The following is a 19,449-nucleotide window of genomic DNA, read 5'->3' as shown; positions in this document are numbered from 1 at the left end:
ATTTGGGCCCTCTGTCGTCAAAGCTCATCCGCCGTGAAACTTTCCTGCGGACCATGTCCTGACATGAAGAGCGGAGAGAAGAAGCGGGGTTCGTAATACGTCGAATCACGCGGGGATTTGGTTTCTTCTTTTTATTTTATTTTGTTCGAATCAGTCTCCAGCTCTCCTCTTGGATCCTGCTGCACAACCGGCGGATCTCGACGAGCGATACGACGTGATGCCGGTGCTTAGGCAAGAATGTCGCGAGGCTGCACGTCGCGGCGGCGCAGCGGCCGTCAGCGCCGTTCCTGCGAGCCAGCAAGTTCCATCCGAATTGTGAGCGTTCCTCCGACATCATCGCACATGAAATCCTCGATTATCATCAGATATCAATCGTCTGGTGCCCTCCTCGGCTGTATAAACACTGATCTGCCACGAGGGATCGATATTTCTGCGTCTGTTTGATTGGAAGTCGATCATATGATGACTGATAAAGTTTGAACGTCTCCGTGTCATCAACGCCTGCTCCGGCGAACCGGAAAACGCAGAGAGAAGATCTGAGCCCACCCAGAGCTCGCGTACCCTCGTTGGGGCACGATCGACTCCTGAATTATTCTGCGAGGCAATTCTGCCGAGGTACCGATCAATCTGAGGGCAGGTTGGAAGGATAGCACCAAGTCTCGTTGTAAAGCTCCGAACGACTCACGCGAAGTCGGTAACCCCCTCCTGGGAACAGACTCCTTTCTCGTAGAATTAAACCCTCGTTCTTTTCAAGCGCGTTTCCCGCGTGGACAAACATTCGTAGGCCCGACCGACCCGACAGACGGAAAACGTGGCGTTCGAATCTAGAGCCGAATTCTGCGGCTGGACACAGCGGCACATCCGGCTAAATTCGCAGCTCCTAGGCTCCAAGCAGCCTGACCCCATCAAAACTACGCTCTCCTGATGAGCAAAGATCGAGTATGAATTGTCGTCATCATCATCGAAAAAGGTCGACTCTGCGATCGCAGTGCCATCATCATATTGCCGTCGAGAGACTCACTCAGTGAACCTGGTGCGCCTGGGAACGCAGGGGGACGGCTTTGGTTCAGATGATTTCTTCAAGCACCGGGTCTCGTCGGCTGTTGGATTATCGTACTTCCAAGATGATGCTGTAGTCGAGCGTACATTGTGCGTGAAGAACCCCATGACGCGAGCATCGTACACGGTGACAGATGGATGCCCCTCATCGAGGAAGACCGACTCACCAGTCAGCCGAGTTCAATTGGGAGGTTCCCTGCCATCGGCATTCAAACTTTCGCGCCTGTCGCCGCAACCGAAGCAGCGATGGCTCACGGTCTCTCGCGCCGCTGTCGATTTCGTCTGCTAGCTTCCACCAATGATCGCAAATCCTACCATTTGGCCGTACCGTCTTCCACCAACGATCGTAGATCCTACCACTTAGCTCGTGCCTCCAGCTCGTCCTTACGCTCGCCAGCCGGCCAGCCAGCCCGCCCGCCTGCTCGCTCGCATAGACGACACCGGCGGCAAACGACGACGACAAGCGACGGAGAGGCCGGCGCTGGCTGCTGCCATCGCCGCTGCTCGGTTTTGTGTTATTCGGTCGTGCGGCCGCTACAGCCATCGAACGGACAACACTGTCTGTGTTTATAACAGCAGCAATAAAGGAATAAGTAGCTGTGGTGCAATCAGTATCCGTAATACAGAATCGATCGCGACGACACTAAGCTACGCTCGTATCGTACTGCCTTTCGGAAGTTGCCAACCCCTACCGGATCAGCAGTTATCGTCGGAGTTCATTGATAGAGGATAATTCAGGAGACTGCCACTGCATCATATGAACAGCTTGATTCACTCATCGTTGGGAATCTACTCCATTCGAGCTCGTGAGTCACATCTCCACGGTAAGTGTTGACGAGACGAGTTTGATCTTCTCTTTCGTCCCTCTGCCTGCGAACTGGAACTCACGACGACGCGGTCCGCATTGGGCGGACGGTCGCACGATTTTTCGACAGCCAGAGGAAAGCTCTTTGAAAGTGAATTGGAAGTCGATGAAACTCGAAGCCTCAGCTCTCTGAGCCTTGAAGAGCTTCTATGCCGGCTCCGTCGACTTGCATTTGTTTGGAAATCTGTCAGAGCACGGTGATTCGCAGACTACGGTCTCATCATGTGGTCTCGACACAGCACTTCGCCGACTCCCGATTAGAATGACGCGCTAGCGATCCAGAGCACTCGGAAATTCCCTCAATCGGTCTCATCGGTTCCGGTGTTCTATTGATGATTTCCATAGACTCCGCGGAGAGTCGATTGATTCCTTTGGCAGGGACATCAGGTCGGCCGCGTGGGCGGACAAAATTGAGGACTGACCATATATGTGACAGCGGGCCGGCGTTAGTATTCTCAGATGATGAATCGCCGACACGACGTCGCGAATTTCCTAAGGGGTTCCCGATATTCCTCGTCTTCAGAATCAGACTTGAAGCATGGCATGATGTCGCATGTTTCCCTTAGAACCCTCCGATTTTTTTTTGGCGGAACGATCCCTCCGATTGACCGATTGATTTAGTTTTGCACTCCCATCGGGAATGTATCTAGCCGGAACATTGAGAATTCCTGATTGCAAGAATTCTCGAGTTTCTGCGGGATCGCAATCCGTAGAATCCTCCGAGGACACATTACCCGCTCTCGTTGAGGCATCCCATGTGCGAATATTCTTCCCCGGAATCGATTCGTTAGGTCTCTGGTGCAAACACATGGCAGTCGGATTATTCTAAAATTACTCCACGCTGTCGGGTCAAGGGCCAGCAACTGGTTTATCGCCCTGCGGGCAGAGCGCCCGAAGATAGTCTCTTTCGGAGGCGTCAACCCTCAGGCAGAAATTAACCGTTTACCTCTCCCGACTCCGCGCTTCATCGCTCCTAGGGACGTGTCCATCGTATCTTGGCGACTGTTCCGAACTGATACGTGGTCAGTTGCGTCGGGGTACACGCTGTGGATCGAGATCTCCATGTCCCGAAGTTTTTCGACCGACGGCGTATTTTTTCCTGCCGGTCCTCTTCGCAGTCTCTAGCGCACTCTCTGTCTTCCATACAGGGCGTGTCCAATACTACGGATCGCTTGGACAGAGGAAGCGCCTCGTTTCTTTCCTTGATATCCATGGTCGCTTGCTTAGCGATTGTTGTATCATGCTTGTTGACAAATCGGCTCTCCTCGCGTGTCGGGCCAAGCTCTGAGGAGATTTATTCACGTTCGCCTACATTTCGGGATCTAACTCGCATGAGAATAGATGTATGAGAATATTCTCCTGGATGAAGCGCTGTGGCCGAAATAGGGTAAATATCCCAAGCCGACAGATTCGATCGAGCGTTTCCTTCTACGGCCGACACCCGAAGATCCCGATGAGCGATTATTCACTCGATCCAAGACCGATGATCGCTGTGTGCCTCCCTAGGTTTCTCTTCGTCTGTTTCCTCTCCAAACTATTGATCACCAACAATATTCCGCCGTTCTATGATTCGGGAAATTCATTTTTTAGTCGCGCACAGATGAGATATCTGGTGCATCCGAGCTCTGCCCTGTCGTTGCCGTATTCTGAAGCATTTTGTTTGTCCTTTTTCAGGAGGAAGCCACGCATCTAAATGATCCTCTCAGCGTAATTCTCCAGGAGCGATTGGAGGATGTAGAGGAGGCCTACCCGTGGATCATTCACCTTGAGTTCTGTAAACACTCTGCTGAATTGTGTTGGAAGCGCTGGTGCCCTGTTATTTCATCATCCCCTCACGCCATCATCGACGCCTGAGGATGCAGTCATCACTCAAAACCCCAGGCAGCGTAGCTCCCTCAGGTCGACCCATCAAATGCGTCGTTGTGGGAGACGGTACCGTGGGGAAGACGTGCATGCTCATCTCGTACACAACTGACTCCTTTCCCGGTAAATATCTCCCCATCATGAGCTCCTCCACTTCAGCATCGGGGATAGGGACCGAGCTCCTACATCGAGCGTCGGTTTTTCCATCCTTATTGGATTCATATTTTCCTCAGGCGAGTACGTGCCCACGGTCTTCGACAATTACTCGGCGGCAATGACGTGCGATGGAGTGGCCGTGTCCTTAGGTCTATGGGACACAGCGGGACAAGAAGACTACGATCGCTTGCGACCTCTGTCCTATCCCCAAACTGACGTTTTCCTCGTGTGCTTTTCGGTCGTTAGTCCGTCGTCTTACGATAATGTCCTCAGTAAATGGCAGCCCGAAATCAAACATCACTGTCCCGAGGCGCCGATCATCCTTGTGGGTACGAAAAGCGATCTCCGGGACGACAAAGAAGCCCTACAACAGCTACAGGATCAGGGGATCGCCGGACCGATTCGTCGCGATCAATGTCAGAAACTGGCGACGAAAATCCGAGCCGTCAAATATCTCGAATGCTCAGCTTTAACGCAGCGAGGCCTGAAGCAGGTGTTCGAAGAAGCCGTGCGCGCTGTTCTGAAACCAGAACCATACAAGAGAACCCCGAAGAAGTGCGCACTCATGTAAAATACGCAGACGAGCAGCTGTGGATCGGCGCACGCAACGCCGACCATCTTCATCTAGCCCTCCATACTGATGAGTCGTGAACGATAAATATTTACACCATATTTTGGATACACGTTATGCTGCGAGTGGAGCTCAGGGCAGGATCCTCGAATGGATCGGGACTCACCGGGGACATTGCAGAGAGCTTCGATCCCGACTGAGAGGAATGAGAAGAATGATGCACTTTTCGGAAGCAGTTTTTTTGGCTCACGCGAGCAGGAACTCGCGCGCTTCGCTTGTCTCACTGAAACGCGATGGCAGAAGCGACTGCTCTTCACTGCCCCACGTTCGCCTGCGAACCTTCATTAGTGGAAAGCTTTTCTTCAACTACCTTAATCCCTTGCGACGGTTAGAATCCGTCCTCGAAGCCGAAACCCCATTCCGTATTCGGCTCTACTTGACTGTTTTCCCGTGTCGATCCGACATCGGGACCTCGATTTTTCCCCCGAAAAATTTTGTTCGAATCTCAGCCCGGATGTGAACCCTTCAAGTCATAAGTTTCGAACGACGTGTTCTGAGGTGTATCGTACTCCGCGATTCTTGCCGTACGATGGTCCCATTTTGGCTTGAGAGCTGCGCCGGGGCTTTTGTCCTGCTGCACTGGACCCTTTTCTGGAGTTCGTGATGTACGGGATGCATGACTCATTGACTCGTGGAATGAGCTGAAGTAAATTACGGTTCCGCAGGAGCGGAAGATGATAGGGATGTTCAATGTGTTGCGGGTTCTCGGTCGATCTTCGAAAGATTTCAGTGATTTCGAGTCGAGAACCCCCGTAAATCAAGATCTTTCTCGATGGATCACCCGCACGGGAGACGAAGAAAATACTTGGATTTGAGCGTGAATACAATAAGGAACACTGGTGATAAAAAGCAAGCGGAATATATAACAACGATGATGAGAATAATAATAAGAAAAATCCAACAATACATTTTGGGACCTCCAGGACGAACGACATTGCGTGCTGAGCGAATAAATTTAATATATTTACTAAAATCGAGTTTTCTGAGCGGTTTTGGATGAAAATTGTGAGATTGATCCCGAGCTCGAATATGATTTTTTTGCAGCTGCGGAATGCAGTGGAATATTTATGCCCCGGAAAAGCTCCCCGGAGCTCGTGTGAATTGCGGTCAGAGAAAATGAAGAAAGGAATTTTTTTTCAATACTTCGATATTTTTCTGTAAATATACACTTTCTGCTCTCTTTCCCTGCGTCTGCAGCGTTAAAATCTATTCCGAAATCAGCGTTCGTTGCAGTTTCCCTCGTATTACACTTTACCTAACAAAGTGTTGTCGTCCTCGTCGTTTCTATTACTTTGACGCTGACGTCTACGTGCAGTAAACACCGCCAGTGTGGCGTCGTTTGAGAAATCGGAGTTTCGGGATTCTTGGAGGAGTTTGAAAAGTTTTCCCGAACCCTACCTCACACTCATTTACATAAATCTACTTCGGAACATCTCTCCACCATCCTAGCTTGACTTTTCACAAATCTCTAGAGTTGTATCTAAATTTGCTCCGCTCCCGACAGCGAGTTTGAGCCAGAAGTGACGGAAACGATTGAATGGCAGCCCGGGTTTCCGAGACGGGCGGAACGTGACCCCGACAACCTCAGCAAACTCTCGAATGATCCGAATCAAAGTTTGAGGTCGAAAAATAGTTTCCTCACTCTTCAATAGGTAGGCGGATGCTAGTTGCTCGATCAACTTTATACACAATCTTCGCGGCTCGGGAAGGGACCGATCGGAAAACAGAGCCAGCTCCTCGGGAAGGAACCAATCGGAATACAGAGATTCGATCCAGGGATCGATCAGTTCTCTTCTCAAAAGTTCAAATCTGATTCCCCATACCCTAACCGGGTCCCTCTGACTCATCTTCAGGAATGAAATTCGCGTAGCCTGGGGTGGGTCGGGGAGAACTCTTCAATCATTCCTCACAATAATTTAAAAAACTTTAGGTAGCGTTCTCCCCGATCTTCGGTCGAAATTCACAGCGACTACCTGTGGTTTGTACACTTAATAGCGCTGCTCAAGCGTACTCCGGGGGCGAGCTCCGACGGATTATATACATGAACGGAAAATTCGATTTTAACGGCTCTCCAACCAGAAATCGAGGTCGAATCGAATTCAGAAACAGAATCGGCTAGATTTGTCCTACTCTCTTTTCCGATGTTTTCGTCTATCCGGAAGTCCGTCTATTAGTCGTCGCACCAGCCAGGCATACGTGCGTCTCCCCATGAAGTGGAGGAATGCGCTCTAGGTTCGCTCAGAAATCGAGTCGATTTGAGGCTGGAAGGTAGAGTCCGTTCCTGAAGGGACCTCGATCCGAGAGCGAGTCAAATGATAGATTTCGCTATTCGGAAGCGAGAGCACCGTCCGTCCCCACAATGAGGTCTTGGGCATCTAGCGCGCCCGGGTCGACTTGTCGGCGTCGGCATCTAGATCGATTGCTATGTATGTACAATTAATCACAGAGGCATCGGCACGGCACGTTTTCGGGCGTCCATGTGAAGCTGTTCTGTCCTTTCCTGTTGTCTTCACTCGATTCCAAATGTGCTGGACTCTTCCACCGCCAAAAGAAGTTTCTCATAGAGCATCTCGAATGAAGTGTACGGCGGAAGATCCAAGCGATTGAAACAAGTGTGAGCCCTGGAAGTATGAATTTATTGTTTTGAAATCATCATGATTATTTTTCTTAGCAAGCCCTTCCCTCCAAGGGCCCTCATCTGGACAGGTTCACTTCTCACGTATAATCGGATAGGAAGTTGATTGAGCAGGGGGAATGGATGAGAAAATGCGTACGAACCTCGGCAAACTCGTCGGCTTGCCCCATTTCTCAATGCAGAACTTTCTCGGACCATTAGATCCTCTCAGCGCTGCGAAGCCCTCGTACGGGATGCTAGAGGTTCCCGTAACAAATTGAAGGAGACGGAGCCGTCGTTCGTTATCGAAACGCTCGATCGCCATCCAGAACCATTGAATGACGGGGTAACTATCGTGATACCCTGACCGATATTCGGTGTTCTTCCTCCAATCGTTGATGTCGATCTCCATGGTTCCGGCAATGACGAGCTCGAGCTCCCGAGCATCGAAAACACTCAGCAGTCGATGATCAATAACTTCGTGGAATCCTGTTCGGGAGAGGGCAATAGATCAGAGAATCGCACTGTCTCCCGGGAAGGATACAGGAAGGATCGAAAATCTTAAGGAATATCTGCTGGGTCGTCGAACAAACCTTTCACAAGACTTTGGGTTTGTTCGGATACTCCTCGCTCGAGCCGGCACTTGACCATTTTGTCGATGTACTCTTTCTTATTCCGTTCTGTGACCTGAATGTTCCTCCCGCCAGGTTTCAACTCCTTCTCCAACGTTTTGCCCGCGACTTTCTCAATGACCGAAAACGTCAGCTCCAAATCACTTTCTGATATGTCGTTATCGCGCACCCATTGAAGAGATCGATGAAAGGTTTCGTCGAGGTACTCCAAATCGCTTAACGAGCATGGCCTGGAACGAAGGTTTCAGCGACGCCTAAATATCAGACTACTTGTGTATACAGTCATCAATTTCAAGTCAAGGGTCAAACGAAACATTGGTTATAAAGAGAGAGCTCACAGTTGTAGTAACGCCTTGTAGAAGGGTCTCGTGAAGAAGGCATCGAGCAAGAATTGATGGACCAACGCTAGACCCAATACGCGGCCCGAGAAACGGAACCATTCGTGCTGGTTGTCGACGAACGCCGACATCGGGCTCACTTGGACCTGAAGGGAGGGGGAGGATCATGACTCGCTGACCCCCGGTGGAGGACTTCTATCGACATCATAGAGGTTATGAGAATTTCAATGGACTCCTCGTCCTCCTAAATAGTCCGGACACGGCCGAGCTTACAGTGTATGTGTCGTTGGCAGAATATTCGAACAATCCATAATAGGGGTTGAACAACTCCCGACTGAGGAGGAAGAAGAACTCTCGAGATGGACCACCGTAGTCCAAGCCCTCTTCACCGGCGAAGCCGATATACAGACGACTTTTCTGTAGGTCCTTTTTACTGGCGGCCATTATTTTGTTGAATGCATCTTCTAAAACATGGTCCCTACGAATGTTGAGCTTCAGTTTTGACGGTCCTTGGCCGAAACCCTTGTTTTCGAGTTTGCGGTAGAAGTTCCTCAGTTTCGCCTCGAAATCACGCTTGTAAGGTGCGGGCGCCCGAACGTTCGATCGTTGCATAGCTGGAGACGAGTGGGGGGAGTTTTGTACGGGTTGTTGTGAAAGCGTCGCAGGAACGTAGGACATTATTTCCTGAAATTTCAAAGAAGCGTCACCAATCGACTCTTCGGCCTCCGCCAGAGCTGGAATCATAATCGGGGAATTTCGCTGTAGCCGCGCATAATGATTCGAATCGCTCACCTGTTCAAAGAGGCTGAGAAGAAGATTGAGATCAACGTCGTGACTAAGCCTACTCAATGAAGACACTCCTTCCTGCCGGATTTGGTTAACCATATCCTTCAAAACGGTGTTGTCTCGAATAGACGGCTGGCGCTCTTTGAGAATGTCCATGATGTTGGCTTGACGCAGGAATGCGACAACTTTGTCGTTGTACGCAGTAGGTGCGAGAGGTACAGTCGCGACAGGGGCGGAAGGAGCAGTCGACGCAGCTGCCTGTGGAGGCCGCGGAGGAGGTACCGGTTGCGGGGACGGCGTAGGCCTCGGCCGTGACATCCCAAGTCCATCACCTTCGTCGCTCGGAGTGTGGCTGACGCCGGCCTGAGACACCGTTTCGTTGCGGGCTCTGCGAGCAGCCAAAGGAACAACGAGCTTGTTGGGATTCAGATAAGGTACGTCGAGGGGCAACCGAGGGTCTATGAAAGTCGTCGTACGAGTTGTGTGATCTGCAGAAGATGAAAGGAATAATCAGACTACCGAATGACGGACAGAGAACGATTTTTGCTCTTCACTTGGAAGAGGAAGAATTATTGCGAAATTGAGATTTCCAGGGAGAACGCACCAATGAAGAATTGCTTTCCACTGCGGTCAAGCTTGGTCTCCCAGCCTGCGGGAAGCTCCTTTGCTTTATCAGCGAAGCGATTGAGAAGCGCGACGAGATCTCTATTGTGTTGATATTTCTCGAAGTTCGGGGCGTCCCTCCGGATCTTGCTGATCATGTGCTTCAGACTCGACGAGCGGTTGTACTGCGACAGCGCCTCATCGTTCATGTGGAGTACATTGAAGAAGTCTGAGCGGGTCAGGAATCGGACCGCGGGGAGCCTCAGGTACTTCGAAGCTCCGGCAGGCGCAACGCTTTGCGCTTGCGAGGCTTGCTGTTTCTGCTGCTGATTAGCGACGGCAACCGCAGCACCGGCTACCGTGGCAGCGGCTGTCGTTGAAGCAGGAATTCCAGGCAGTTCGCTGAGAGGACTGCCTACGAATCCGCTATCCAGCAAACAATTCTCTGGAGAAGTACTGGCTGCCACTCCGCCTGTGGCTTGATGATGCGCGGAACCGGCGACCCCCGTTGACAATGATGATGGGCTCGTGGTGAGAGGAGGTGCTGGGGGAGGGGGGGAACTTCTCCCTGGGGAGAGCATCACCGACGGAGGTGTTGGCGTTGTTTGTATATTTATTATCCCGTTTTGAATCGTGAGATTCGGCTGTGGAAGTATCGAGGCCGCGACGCTCGACGCTTGATGATGATGATGATGAGGATGCGAGTGATGGTGATGCGAATGATGATGGCGATTACTCTGATGGTGGGCAGGCTGCTGCGGGTGCGATGGCGACTGCTGTGACGGGGGTGGAGGCGGCGGGGGCTGCGAATCGTTGTTCGTGCCGTCCCGCATCACGAGACCGCGATATTGACGATTCATGCTCATCGTTCTCCTAATGCTCTGGTAGCGTCTGTCCAACTGCTGTCTTTGCAGTTGTTCCGTGGACAACGTCGCCGCCGACATCGCCTGCTGGGCGGTCTGACCGGCGATGGTCGGCGGCCCGGGCCGCGTCCAGGTCGTCGTTCGGTTGAGGTGATCGATGTAGAAAATCCGACCGTGGGCATCTCTTCGGGCTTCCCAATTGGTCGGCAGGGGGTCGTCGACGTCAACTCGTTGGTACCGGACGGTTCTTTCCGGTATCGATGGCAATCTCGTGACCACATTGCGACCGTGCATTCTCCTAACTGCAGTTCGAGACGAAGTGTGATTTTCGTTCAAGTTTGTTGCCGAATCGATGTCGTCCTCACCGTCTTCGTCTCTCCTCAGTCTCTCCGTTCGAACCGGACAGCTGGGAGCTGCTTCAAGACCGTCGGCGGCGCCGTTCACCGTGTCCATCGAAGCGCAATCCTGTGGGGAGGAAAATCTAAATTCATTCATCCCGGGGGAATATTCGGAGTCGCATCGCTTCAGAGCGAATAGAAACAAGAGGATGAATCAGTTTGAGTGCTCTCCGACGTAATTAATGCGGGAATCCGAACCTGTTGCGAGAGGCCTTCCTCAGAGGCCAAGTCTCCGATGATCTCTTGCCGACTATTTTCTCCAACACCTTCGTCATCGTCCTCGCGCTCTTCGTCGTCGTCGTCGTCTTCGGAGTCCTCCGAAGAATCGCTGTCACCTTCCTCTGTCGTTGTGGGTTCATCACTCATGGTCTGCGAGCAGCTGGTAGACGACGAGCTCGACGAATCATCCCGATTGTTGGCTGACAGTCCTGCTTCGGAATACTCGATTTAGCATGCGGAACCAAGCATTCCGGAAAATTTCTAGCGAGACAGGAGGAAAACCATGATTCCGCGTGGGGATGACCTACCCGAACGATGGCCAGATGCGAGGGTTCCGGGTAGAGTCGACGTTATGCTGACCTCGAAAATCGGGTTGGCTTCCGCGAGCGACTGACTCATGGAATCCGATTGCAGCAGTTCATGATTGACTGGAATTTCTAACGGCGCCGTCCCGCTTAATACTGTTTCCTCGGAGTTGGAACCGCCCGTGTGGTTGGAAGCTGGAACAGAACCCAGAAAGTGAAATCTCGGTCAAAATTAAAATTTTTCAGCTGTGAATGGGAAGCTCTTTTCCTTGTGGAGCCTTGAGAAAGTTGGTGCAGCGAGAAATTGTCCTGGAACGCGAGTGACTTCCAAGAAGCAACGTCATTAAGCGCTCGGCGAAAATGATTGCGAGTCTAGGAAGACACACGTATGGGTCGCGAATTTTTCACTATTTCAGCCAAACTTCAGCCAAACGCATCAGCGGTCTGCTCTCGCTGCGAAGTTTGCCAAGCTGTACAAAACTTCGAAACAAGGTCATTCGTCGTCGCTGCCGCTACCATCATCGACGTTGCCGCCGCCGCCGCCGCTGCTGCTGTTACAGTCTAGTCCGACGCACGTGTAGACCTCACATAACTTTTCGGAAGAGCACTTTTGTCGGAGCGGTCCCGCCGAAAGCATCGCGGTCCCGCGTTGACAAACAGCGCGGCGGGGCGATTTCGATAAGCTGAGTGAGTTGCGGATTTCCGAATGCCCGGCGAGCAGTAATCTAAAGCCAGAAGCTTCTGACGTCTAATTCGCAAATCGTTGACCCACTGAGCTGCGTGGCAACGGCGAACATCCGTCACCGCTAATGTGATCCCTCACGAGGCGATCGAGCGGTCCCGAACTCCATCTCGCTAGAGGTTTGATTCTTCTCCTCCGCACCCCGAATGTAGATAGTACATATTATGACAGATGCTCACGATACGACGCTGTTCCACGATCTATGATTCCCGCTTACCGATGCTGCTGGAGCTCGGTCTCCGCGGCGAGACTTGCTCCAGGGATAGACGGGAAATGTCCAAGGTCTGTTGATCTTGAGGGAAATCGTCTTCGTCATCTATTCCGGGGGGAGCCGTCTCGTCGTTCGGATAAATTTCTTCGGTGTCGTTCCCGGCAAGCATCTCGTCCCTGTCCTCGTCCTCGCTCATAGAACTATCACAGTAGTTGGTCAGTGGCTGGGCAGACGATCCGGCATCACCGTTGGCTTGAGGGCTAACGGATTGTCCGCCCTCGCAAATGGGATTAGAGGCATTCGACCTGCGATTAGAATGCGCGTGATAATCAAATTACTGCCGGACAACACGGGCAGCTCACTGACGGGCCTGATCTCGGGGTCTGATCGGGCTACTTTCTGCACAGAAAACCACGTTCCTTGTTTCGCTTGGTAATAAACAAATACTTCCATAAATCGAAATTCCCGTTAGACACAGACTGAGTGTGCGGGTGACAGGCCGGGACCTACCTTTCGAGGGGCTTATGATGATTCCGCTTCGGAGGCAGGGGTGGGGGCGGGGCCGTCTCGTCCCCAACTCCTTCCGAAGCTCCACTTTCTGTGGTGCTCTCATCGTCGTCTTCGGTCGTCAGCGCTCTCTGAGAACAGCTCTGTGTCGATTGCTTCGAATGAGCGGGTGGCTGCGTTTCGAGCTTCTGTTGCTGCGTTTGGGCCTGCTGGATCGACGGGGGCTGGTCCGAGGTTAGAGCTCGACGCTGGAGCGCAAGATAGCTGCTCTTCTTTGGTGGGGACTCCGGCGCTGGCGGCGGAGGTGGATTGTGACTACTGAGCGAGTTGCTGGAACTCGTCGTCGACATTGAGCCGCCCATGGATCCAGCCCCGTCGGCCAGAATCGGGTTTTGAACTTGGCGGATATGCAGCCAGGGATCGACAGCGCCAACTGTCTCCAAGAAAAAGCTGAACAAAAGATTCCCGCTTATCGGGTTGTCCGACGGATTCCGGCTGAGCAGCGGATAGCTCAGCTCGGCGACATTGTTCGGACCGCATTGGCCAATTAGTTCCTGGATCGAAACTCGGAGTTTCCCGAGAAAGCGAGACATTAGCGGTCGCGGTCTCGAGAACTTGTCCTTGATTTCAAACTCGAGTACGTCCGTCGGATAGGCGATAAATTCGAATTGGAGCCGAGTCCATCGAGGGTTGACCGTGCTCTCGGCCGCCGTGGTTCGGCAGACCTGCCCGTGATGCGGGAGCAGTAGAACGCCCTCGCCGTTCCCGGGCTGGATGGTCATTTTGGTATAGGGGTCGGGACTGAAGAATATTCCGCGTTTGAGATTCTGCGCATGGAGATTGGTGACTGTGAAGCGGAGCATTTCCTGCGGAAATTGCTGATTCGAGTAGCCCATCAGGATCTGGAACGATTCAGGGAAACCTCTCGGTTATCATCGATGACGATAGAGCGTACTCGACACGATCTTTCGGAGAACACTTGTTAGACAAGGCTCGATTCTTGTCTGATCCGTTCCCCTGCTCGGCGACATATCGCACGTCTGCATGTATACCGCAGGGGAGCGGAGTAGTACGTAGGTAGGACATCGTTTCCTTAGTTCCATTTGTCCCCTCCAGAGGTAAAGTTTGATCGCTCGAAAAATCCCCTCAGACTTGGCATGTCCTTGTCGGCCTTGGAACTAGCTCGGCAGACGTTCTGCGAGCACACCGCAAACAAGTGGGCCCGAATGGACCCACGTCGACCGGGCCCTTCGTTCCGAATGTTCCTCCGATGGCTCGATATACAACGTGAATTACTCGAGGCCGTCAAATATCTGACGAATCCAGCGCTGATCGATCCTATATGCCCTGGTAAAACACATCGATGGACACGCACAAAGAGAAGTTCCCGACGAGCGGGAAACTTTTCCCCGGCTCGACTTTCTCCTCAGAATTGGACATTGATAAATAATAACCGACTGGTTCTAGACAAGAGCGTCGCTTCAGGAGCTCAATGTCAGAGCCTCGTGATCGCCATCGATGGAGAGCCACAGGTCTTTTACCACTGGCCGCTTATTGGCAAATCTTCCATTCGGCGATTCGATCATCTGAATCGGTATTATCGATGAACGTCTCGATGGAGCTCCGCACCCGATCAGTTTAACCTTTTTTGGATTAGTAAGAGCTCAAGACCATTGGAGCGTAGTCGCGGTCTGCGTTCCGGATAACCAGAAGCGTCTGTTCGATCGACTCTTACCTCTTGTTGAGCCTGACTGGTTTTACAAATTTGCACTACAGGTGAAACGGCGCGACATACTGCAGATGGGCCATGATAATAGCGGAAACAGGCAGCCACAACCTGTTGATCTTCACAAGTGAACACATTCTCGCCCAGAGGCCACAGTACACCTCCTCGGCATGTTAAGTGACGTTGTTTCCCTGAAGCTCCTTTGTTGATCTCCTTCTTGTCCAAATATTTCTGAGGGTCGGTTTCGTCTGAAATCAGCAAGCAAACGTCACAACGACCGCGATCTCCTTCTGCGACGACAACGACGACCCCGCAATCTTTGTTCCTGTTGTCGTTGTTGTTCTCGTAGGCATAGCCGTCAACACCGATGTCGTCCCCTCCGACACCACCGCCGCCACCGCCGCCATCATCACCACCGAGAATACGACCGCAGTTCGCGATGGAGTGTCCCGACTCGGAATTCGCACTCCTTCTGGGTTTGCCCGGCTTTCCGTTGCGACGGAAGGCGTTGCGTCTCCGTAAGCGACACCTCCCGCTCGCTTTGGTAGCGAATTCCATTTTTCCTTGCTTGTCGTCAGAATCGTACGCGAGCTCGCTCCGCCATGGGCACTAAGGAGGCATTGCGTCTGTGTGCCAGTAGAGGAGAGTTCGCAAAGCATTGCCGTAGCATTCACCGCAGCCACCAGCAGCAGCAGCAGCAAACGTATCAACTCGCCGGGGCCAATCGTCTCTCGCCTCTTTCATCAGCACGCTTAGGCGCGGCGTTAGGTTCGAGTGTCGAAACGAATTGTATCTCTCTCGTCGACGTCGTCGATTACCATCACTCAGCCTTCATGAGAGCACTCCGCCTTGAGCGCGTTCAGTTTCTTTCGAAAGTGCGCGCGCTCTCTTCCGAACCTGTTCGGATCTCCGTCGACAATGTGTCCGCAGCTCTGGTCGACCTTCGAATAGTTGCCGGGGACAGGAAGTTCAATGGAGGACGACCCGCGATTGTCATCGATGAGCAGAGAGATCGCGCCGAGTCTCCGACATAGTGGCAGGAGTTCGCTCAAAGCGGCGCTGAAGCCGAGCGAGAGGCTTTACTCCGAATTCGATTCGATCTCGGAATCATATTCCCATTTGTTCGGAAAATCCGCCATGGATCTAATTTTAGAGCACCTTCAGCGAAAGCGAAAGTGTCAAGAAAAACCGGATGGTGGTCTGCGATTTTCTCCGCCCAAAGATAATTCTCATTCCTTTTCTCTCCATACGATGACGGTCGAAAACTCGATTGGACTCGGGATAAAGACGACACCATGAAGGCTAATAGATGGAGCGCAATCGAACATTGGCATAGCGACGTCGACGTCCAGATCTGGTCGAGCTCGCTCGCATGCGGGGACTTTTGATCTCTCTCGCGTCAAAACACTTACCCGTCCTATAGAGTCCTATCCAGTCCGTCTGGTGCACTTCTTCTTTGATATCCCAGGTCAGTAAAAGGGGCTCTTTCTGGCCCAGAACGAACTCATCACACGACACGACAAGACTCGATCGCGAAAGCAGCTTCAATCTGGAATAGAATTTGACATTATGTAATTTTTAATTGGATCGCTCCATACCGCATCCATTCGCATCAGGTGAGTTCCGCGAGCTCGGGACGCCCAGCACCGGATGCGATCGAGGAGAACGTCGGAATAATCGAGGCTACCAACGCTCGAAAATTCGATGGTTCGACTTCTGATTCGAGCAGTACTGATACACTTGCTCAATTTGAAGAGCGAGCCATCCGGGAGAGCTGACTCGACTGTCCAAGGGCTGTCCACCCTGCTCTCATGATGAGCCGAGACCGTATACGATTCGCCGCGCTCTGAATCGATTCAAAACATCGCTCCGCATCACGTCAATAGACGAAGCTGTGGTTATGAGGCGTTACGTGTTTGACATCGTTCGACACTGAGAGTACCCGGCGGCGCCGAGCGCTCTCGTCAAGCCTGACGTCTGATCAACAAAGCCCAGGAGAAAGCATTTTGCTCGGAGATTTCTCCCACCGCTTCCACGAAACGACACCGAAGGTCTCTCGTATGGGGGTCCGGAACCGAGTTCAAACTCATTTCCTGTGCGTCGGGATGCACACGGCTCCTGCGAGCGGACGATTATTCGCTCGCCCCCGTCATCTACCCGGCCGTACTTCTTTAATCAAAATTTTCCCGAGAGAGAAGCCTCAGCCGGTGCTCTGAGTCGCAAGCCGACTCGATCCGGGAGATCTCCACGCGGGTCCTAGAATCGAGAAGATTTGCGTCGCTCGGTCGGTCACCTCGAGAAGTCGCAAAGCGGCCAGGGACGGTAACAGGCCGAGAAGTGATCAGAGATGGCCGACACGATTCACGATTTCTTTTCGGGGAGGATAGACGCCGGGGTAGCGGGGGGCACTCGATAGGACCCAAGGGGTCGACTTGTTTTTCCGGCTCGAGAGGCACCGTAACACTTCGGGGAATCGATTGGGAACGTTTGCATTGATCGGAGGAGTAACGGCTCGACTAATGTGAGAGCCGTCAGATCGGATAGAAACTTCCAGCCTCCAGGATGGCAAATTTGTGCCCCTCTGCTCGAGGTCATGGGACGGAATGCACGATTTGCCAATCATCTATAATCCAATAATCTATCCTCGATGTCCTTGAACTTCAGAAGCTGCGGGTTGAAGCGCTGGCGAGCCGTCGAACTGGCTAGGGGAGTTGCTCCCTAGCCGCCCGCTGGCTCACCGATCGAGCGATCTGAGCGACAGAGATCTAGTCCGGGACACAGTTTCCGACCTGTATCAAGTGGAGCGAACGTCTACATGAACGACTTTCAATGTCGGCGGAATTCGCTTGAGGGATTTCGAAATCAAGCGCGTATCTTGAACTTTGAAGGGCTAACCCACATTCCACCCGTCGGATCAGCGATCCCGATTACTGTCGAGCCGAACAGGGATCGTCAAACAAGTCAGACCGAGCATTGGACGCCGGAGCCGCCGCCTGCCCTTTAAGTATTTACCAACCTCATGACTTAGCCTACAATAGAAACTTGATCTGATATAGGCACGTCGTATCGCTTGGCGAACCCGCGAGCGGAAGTGACACCTACGTCAGAGAAAGTTCTCTCTGAACCGCGTCGCACGGCACGAATAGAACAAGCTCGTCGCCCTCATGAAGTACGTACAAGCATACGGGTCCTTCCAGTATTCTTTTAATCCCGCCTTCTTGTACATTCTACGGAATTCCCAGTTCAGGCCGAGAAGAAGATGACTCACTCACTCGCCCGATCGATGAGCATGCCGAGCAAATCGGGCGAAACAATGAAGGGGTCGGAATCGAAAGGGAGGAACAACATACCTGGGCGTCGGTGCCGGCTGCGGGCTCGAAACGTTCTGATTGTGTGAAGAGCGTGAAGGAGGGGTGGAATTGTGACTTCTCTGTGGAGAGTTTGTATGGCGCTGGGAGTGTGCCAGGGCCCCTGTGGAGGGGCCCGGCTGAGATGTGGGAGCCATCAGAGCCAGGGCGCCCCGGCACCCTAAGGGCCCTCAGGGCCCACGGAGCTCGGATGCAGGACTGGGCCTCAACCGGTCAAACCGCTCAACCGATTGCCTGACAGCGGCAGTTCAGCAGAACCTGCTTTTTTGCTGTCCATTGGTAGAGCGAACGTCCACTGGTGTTGTCATCCTGCGGGAGAAATAATTCTTTCAATAAGAGTACCTCTCGTCAATATTTCGGTGATTCCTAATTGAGTCCTAAATTCTCGAAAAACGCTGCCCCAGATCTTCATGATACATATTCGTCAGGAGAGAGTGGTCTTTGGCTGTTTCAGAGTCATCGCTGCGGAAAAAGTATCGATGGGTGCATTTTTCTTCGTCAGGGAGGCCCTCGGAATGATAAGACCCGCGAATGAACGAACACTATGCGCCTATTAAAAACTCTTTCAGAGACTCCTCGCTTGCTTTCGACGGCTCAAAGAATTCCGAGGAAGAGAACAGACAAACCCTCGGCCACTGTGGAGCACCGTTGAGCATTGCTGTCGAAGTCAGATCGAATGTTTATGGTTTTCATGGCACGGACTCGAACCGTCACGACATTTGATTCACCCGAGAGCAGGAAATACCAAGCAAAGTATACGCCAACGCGTTTCGTTGATACAGTCGCTAGACCGAGTTATATTGCACGGCCAGTACTGAGGGCCAGTATCGTCCTTACCGGAATTCGCCCACACGTACATGTAAATTGCTCATCCTATATCAAGCAGAGAAAACAGCGATCACGGATGGCTACGCTCAACTTGGAGCTTCTACACTCAGAGTTAGCAGGATTTATCAAGTCTCATCTACTCGGGGTTTTGAGCGGGATGTTCTGACACAAAAAATATTAGCATCAGGTCTTGGTCAGTCATGGATCAGTTCGGTTCTTAAGGGAATGCTCGCGCCGAGTTTAAACCGAGACTGAGTGAGAGTTCCGCCCAGACACATTGAACGATCAGGCGTGTGATCACGCCTATTCCGTCCAAAAAAATACGTGTCCAGGCGCGCCTCACTCAATTACGCCAAGAGAAGTTTTTGGCGATGTAAATTTAGCTCGAGATCGAATCTCGTTGGGGACTCGACCCGCATCTATGCGGCCAGCTAGTCTATTTTCGAGAGTTTGCGTACAGGAATTGATTTTGCCACCGGAGGGGAATAGAATGAATGCGGCGGTGCCTTCGATGAGAAATTGGAGATCAACTCTGGAAGCCGATGCTCGACCGCTGACCGGGCGCTTGAGTGCGCGCGGATGAGCGAACGGACGTGGTTTCGAATGCGACACGCACACAAAGGTTTGGACAACATTGTTCTGGCGCAGCAGTCCAGAACAACTTCGCCGTCATCGTCTTGATTCAGCGCAGCCGCCAGGTTACCTACACCACTGAACCTACCGCCATTGTTCCAC

The 19,449-nt window shown here is 52.2% G+C and overlaps 2 protein-coding genes across 2 annotated transcripts; one reads left to right on the top strand and one right to left on the bottom strand.

Annotated features, from left to right (window-relative positions):
• Positions 1-1,584: 1,584 nt before the first annotated feature.
• On the top strand, positions 1,585-5,547 carry Mtl (Rac family small GTPase Mtl). Its single transcript, XM_003747299.2, has 3 exons — positions 1,585-1,883; positions 3,599-3,910; positions 4,021-5,547. Exons 2-3 carry the CDS (start codon positions 3,781-3,783, stop codon positions 4,512-4,514), a joined length of 624 nt encoding a protein of 207 aa, XP_003747347.1. The 5' UTR covers positions 1,585-1,883; positions 3,599-3,780; the 3' UTR covers positions 4,515-5,547.
• A 1,536-nt stretch (positions 5,548-7,083) lies between these two features.
• LOC100907582 (E3 ubiquitin-protein ligase HECW2) lies at positions 7,084-17,539 on the bottom strand. Its single transcript, XM_029112561.1, has 14 exons — positions 17,535-17,539; positions 15,931-16,067; positions 14,528-14,766; positions 12,796-13,694; positions 12,292-12,590; positions 11,336-11,527; positions 11,007-11,236; positions 9,549-10,875; positions 8,951-9,432; positions 8,432-8,842; positions 8,159-8,304; positions 7,782-8,050; positions 7,353-7,677; positions 7,084-7,195 (listed from the first exon to the last, which is right to left on the bottom strand). The coding sequence occupies exons 1-14, from the start codon at positions 17,537-17,539 to the stop codon at positions 7,084-7,086; spliced, it is 5,073 nt and encodes a 1,690-aa protein (XP_028968394.1).
• Positions 17,540-19,449: the final 1,910 nt, after the last annotated feature.

Source organism: Galendromus occidentalis, unplaced genomic scaffold, assembly GCF_000255335.2.
Source record: "Galendromus occidentalis unplaced genomic scaffold, Mocc_1.1 scf7180000077515, whole genome shotgun sequence".
In the NCBI taxonomy this organism is placed as follows: Eukaryota; Metazoa; Arthropoda; class Arachnida; order Mesostigmata; family Phytoseiidae; genus Galendromus; species Galendromus occidentalis.
Note: the sequence above shows the minus strand (reverse complement) of the source record. Positions and strands in the feature narration are given on the sequence as shown.

Coding starts and splice junctions, on each gene's coding strand:
- Mtl (XM_003747299.2), top strand. CDS start 3,781: ATGCAGTCATCACTCAAAACCCCAGGCAGCGTAGCTCCCTCAGGTCGA. Junction 3,911..4,020: donor CACAACTGACTCCTTTCCCG/GTAAATATCTCC, acceptor TATTTTCCTCAG/GCGAGTACGTGCCCACGGTC.
- LOC100907582 (XM_029112561.1), bottom strand. Junction 11,237..11,335: donor CGCATCTGGCCATCGTTCGG/GTAGGTCATCCC, acceptor ATTCCGAAGCAG/GACTGTCAGCCAACAATCGG. Junction 7,678..7,781: donor AACCCAAAGTCTTGTGAAAG/GTTTGTTCGACG, acceptor TCTCCCGAACAG/GATTCCACGAAGTTATTGAT.